At 61.5% G+C, this 3,303-nt stretch overlaps 1 protein-coding gene across 3 annotated transcripts in view; it reads right to left on the bottom strand.

Moving 5' to 3' along the window:
- Nucleotides 1–234: 234 nt before the first annotated feature.
- Nucleotides 235–3,303, bottom strand: part of ZNF687 (zinc finger protein 687) — an 8,999-nt gene continuing 5,930 nt past the window's right edge. For all 3 annotated transcript variants that reach the window (XM_034654267.1, XM_034654268.1, XM_034654269.1), the window contains exons 4-9: nucleotides 2,805–2,981; nucleotides 2,554–2,716; nucleotides 2,071–2,403; nucleotides 1,864–1,976; nucleotides 1,501–1,642; nucleotides 235–1,355 (exon numbers count right to left, since the gene is read on the bottom strand). In XM_034654267.1, the coding sequence (XP_034510158.1) occupies nucleotides 858–1,355; nucleotides 1,501–1,642; nucleotides 1,864–1,976; nucleotides 2,071–2,403; nucleotides 2,554–2,716; nucleotides 2,805–2,981 (1,426 nt within the window). In that variant the 3' untranslated portion in view covers nucleotides 235–857. The remainder of the gene's footprint in view (nucleotides 1,356–1,500; nucleotides 1,643–1,863; nucleotides 1,977–2,070; nucleotides 2,404–2,553; nucleotides 2,717–2,804; nucleotides 2,982–3,303) is intronic.

Raw genomic sequence — 3,303 nt, 5'->3', positions numbered from 1 at the left:
TCTGTGTCCTTTCTGGACTGTATTTTTCTCAGGGGTTGGGGGTAGGTGAGGAGTATGAGCAGATGCCTCAGTGTCCTGGACGCCAGAGGCACCACGAAGAACAAGGTGGAAGACGACTGCTCTTTCCCTGCCTGTCTCAGCGTTGCCTTGTTCTGGGAAGGGCTCCCACCTTGACTCTCGTCCCCTCCCTGACAAGCCCACAACGTCCAGGTCACATAGAAAGAAGAGCCTGAATGGGGATTAAACCACGAGCAGTTTTAATGGTCTGGTGTTTCTCCCTCCCATTTCCCCACTGTTAGTATTATTACTACAAGAATAAAGGATTCCTGAGAGCCTGTCCCCTCCTCTCCCTTGGGCCCCCCTTGACAGGACTCATCCCTACCAACCCCCCTGGATTTCTGGGGTAAAAAATAAAAAGTGAAAGGCACTGTAGGGGTGGGGGTGGGGGGCTCAAGTGCCAGGGAGTCTGAAGGATGGTGCAGGCGCAGAGCCAGGCCCTGGAGCGTTAAGCAGCGTCCTGAGGGCCCCAGCGGGGGCCTTCCCTGGGCCCAGCTAACAGGCCTAGGAAGTCCCTCCTCCCAGCCTGACCCACTCGGGGTCTGCAGCAGGAGGATAATTAGTGTTGGGCTCAGAAAGGAGGAATGGAGGGCCCACTCTACCAGGACCCAAAGGCCAAACCCAAAGGGGGGACTGCAAATCACTATGATCCTCAAAAGCCTGTGTTTGGGGATTGGGGGAGAGGAGCTGAACAAAACATGAATTAGGATGAAATCCCTAGCCCAGGGACCAGACAGCAGCAGTGACCCAGGCTCCTGACGAAGAGGGAGGGGAGGGGGCCGGTCAGTCCAGGCCCGGGCCTAGTTGTCCCCACTGCCCCCTTGCCGAGCCCTGATGAACGCCATGCCGTGTGTGCGGAAATGGGTCTTGAGGTTGAGCGGGCTGTCGCAGCTCTTGCCACAGACCTTACAGGTCAGCGCGCCTCCAGGAGCAGGCAAGGGAGACTCTCCACCCTCTGGGTCAGACCTCAGCGGAGGAGGGGCCTCTTCTTCCCCATCACGCAGGGCCAGGGCACTGGCACTACCCGCACCCCGTTTCTTCTTGTGGCTGATGAAACGGTGCCTGCTAAGAGAGCCAGGGGAGGCGAAGCACAAGCCACAGTCGAGGCACTGCTGGGCACCACCATCCACCCTCAAGCCCACCACGAGGCTCTGCTCCACTGAGCCACTGCTCCGGTAGCGCAGGGGGCCGTGGCCTCCCGAGCCAGGCCCACCCCTGGGGCTCTTGGCTGGAGGTGTTGTGCTGTCAGGCTCCTCACTACAAGAGTCAGAGGACTGGCGCCGTTTCCGTCCTTGCCCCTGGCGAAGAGAGGGAAGAAATGAGGCCTCCCTTGATCCCCACGCTGACCCTGGCACCCCCGCCTAGCTTCCTGAGGCCAGGGCCTCAAACCCTCCAGCTTCCCAGTCCCACAGCCCCGAAACAGCAGGCTGGGCCTCTGCCTACCTGGGCTCTGGCACCGGGGCCCCGAGCCAGGGTGCTCCCCCGACTGGGGGACTGGGCCCCGAGCGGCAAGCCATGCCGGACCTGGACGTGTTTCTCCAGGATGAGGCGGCTGCTGAAGGTGCGTTTTCCCTCTGTGCAATACCTACAGGGGGACAGCGGGGAGCGTGGGTGCCAGGGGAATATCCCAAAGACCAAGGCCTGTGGCTTGAGGGTGGCAGGGGGAGGGTGTCCCAGAGCAGAGGGAAGCCTCAACCTTTGGTCCACTCAGACAAGTCATGGTTGGAAGGTACTTAGAGGGGCTAGGGGCATGGGGTGGGCAGGTCACTTGCTCAGAAAAAGGAAGGAGACGGGAGTGGGGGTTACCTGCATGGATAAACTCGCTTGATACCCTCATGATTGACCCTGACATGACGCCTCAGGCTGGGGGCAGAACAGAAGGAGCGCTCACACAGGCGACAGGGAAACTTTTTCACTGACTGGAAGAGCAGAGGGTAGGGAACCTCAGAACCAGGCTCTAAGACCCCATCCCCACAGCCACACAGACCAATCCCAAGGGGAAGCCCCACTCACCTTGCCATGCTCCTTCTTCATGTGGGCCACATACTCATCTCGCTCAGGAAACCAGGAGTGACAAAGGCCACAGGTCCAGCCTCCAGGGCCCCCACCCCCACCCTTGATGCCTTTGTTCCCTAGTTCCCGTCGGGGCCGTTTGGTTGGGCGAGGGGGCTCAGGAGAGCTGGGTAGTTCTTCCTCTTCTGAGGATGAAGACGATTCCTCAGTAGGGGCGGCTGTTCCTCCCCGAGACACAGCCAACTCCTCGGGCTCAGCCTTGGGGGTCATCAGGGCACCCGCAGCCCCTTTCCCAGCAGTCTCCTCCCCCGGGCGCCCGGACTGATGGGTGTTCTGAGGGAGACAAGGGGGTAGCCGCTGTGGGGGAGGGCCTGGCTTTGCCAGAGGCCTCGTCGCCCCCCCACCCACTTCCTGAGGGTTATGGTACCCTAGCCCCAGGTCACCAGAGCTAAGCATCCCGCCTCTGTCCCTTAACTCCCCTACCTTAAGATGTTCCAGCATGGTCCTTTTCTGGGCAAAAAGCAGAGGACAAGACGGACACTTAAAGACGCTGACACGCTGGGGCAGCAGGTGCTGGTCGAAGTGCGAGGAGAGGAGGGGTTTGTGAGTGAAGACCGTGTCACACATGGCGCACTTGTAGATCATCCTGTGTGGGTGGAGAGGACAGTGCAGACACCCTGCCCATCGGGGCCCCAACCGCGCTCCAGCCCACCCCACTCCCTGCCAGGTCATACTTGGCCTGCTGCGTGTGGAAGCTGGGGTGCTGGGTGTACAGGTGGGCATGGGCGCTGGGTGCAGACTTGAAGGCCATGGGGCAGATGGGGCACTTGTGGAAAACCTCGCAGTGCGACGTCTGGATGTGGGACTTGATGGAGTTCACGCCCCCGAACACCACTGCACAGCTGGGGCACCTGGGGGCAGGGGGCGCTGAGGTGAGGCAGGTTGTCTCGGCCCGTCCCCCAGCCCCGTCACTCCCGGGAACCCCCGGACTCAAAAGTTCACCGGCGGCAGTGGAGCGTGAGCAAGGTGGGGGGGGGATGCGGACCCTGCTCCTTGAGGCCTGTGGAGGCCGAACTGGAGCTCTCCCCCCTCTCCAGGAGCGGGGCAGAGACAGATCTCAGACTGAGGGGTTCAGCAGGAGAGATGGGGCTCTCCCTGACAGGCCAGCTAAAAGGCTGGTGCTGCGACACAAGAGGCCACTGAGCGCCGGAGGGGTGGGGGCAGGGGGCGGTG

Source organism: Ailuropoda melanoleuca, chromosome 2, assembly GCF_002007445.2.
Source record: "Ailuropoda melanoleuca isolate Jingjing chromosome 2, ASM200744v2, whole genome shotgun sequence".
NCBI classification, from domain to species: Eukaryota; Metazoa; Chordata; class Mammalia; order Carnivora; family Ursidae; genus Ailuropoda; species Ailuropoda melanoleuca.
Note: the sequence above shows the minus strand (reverse complement) of the source record. Positions and strands in the feature narration are given on the sequence as shown.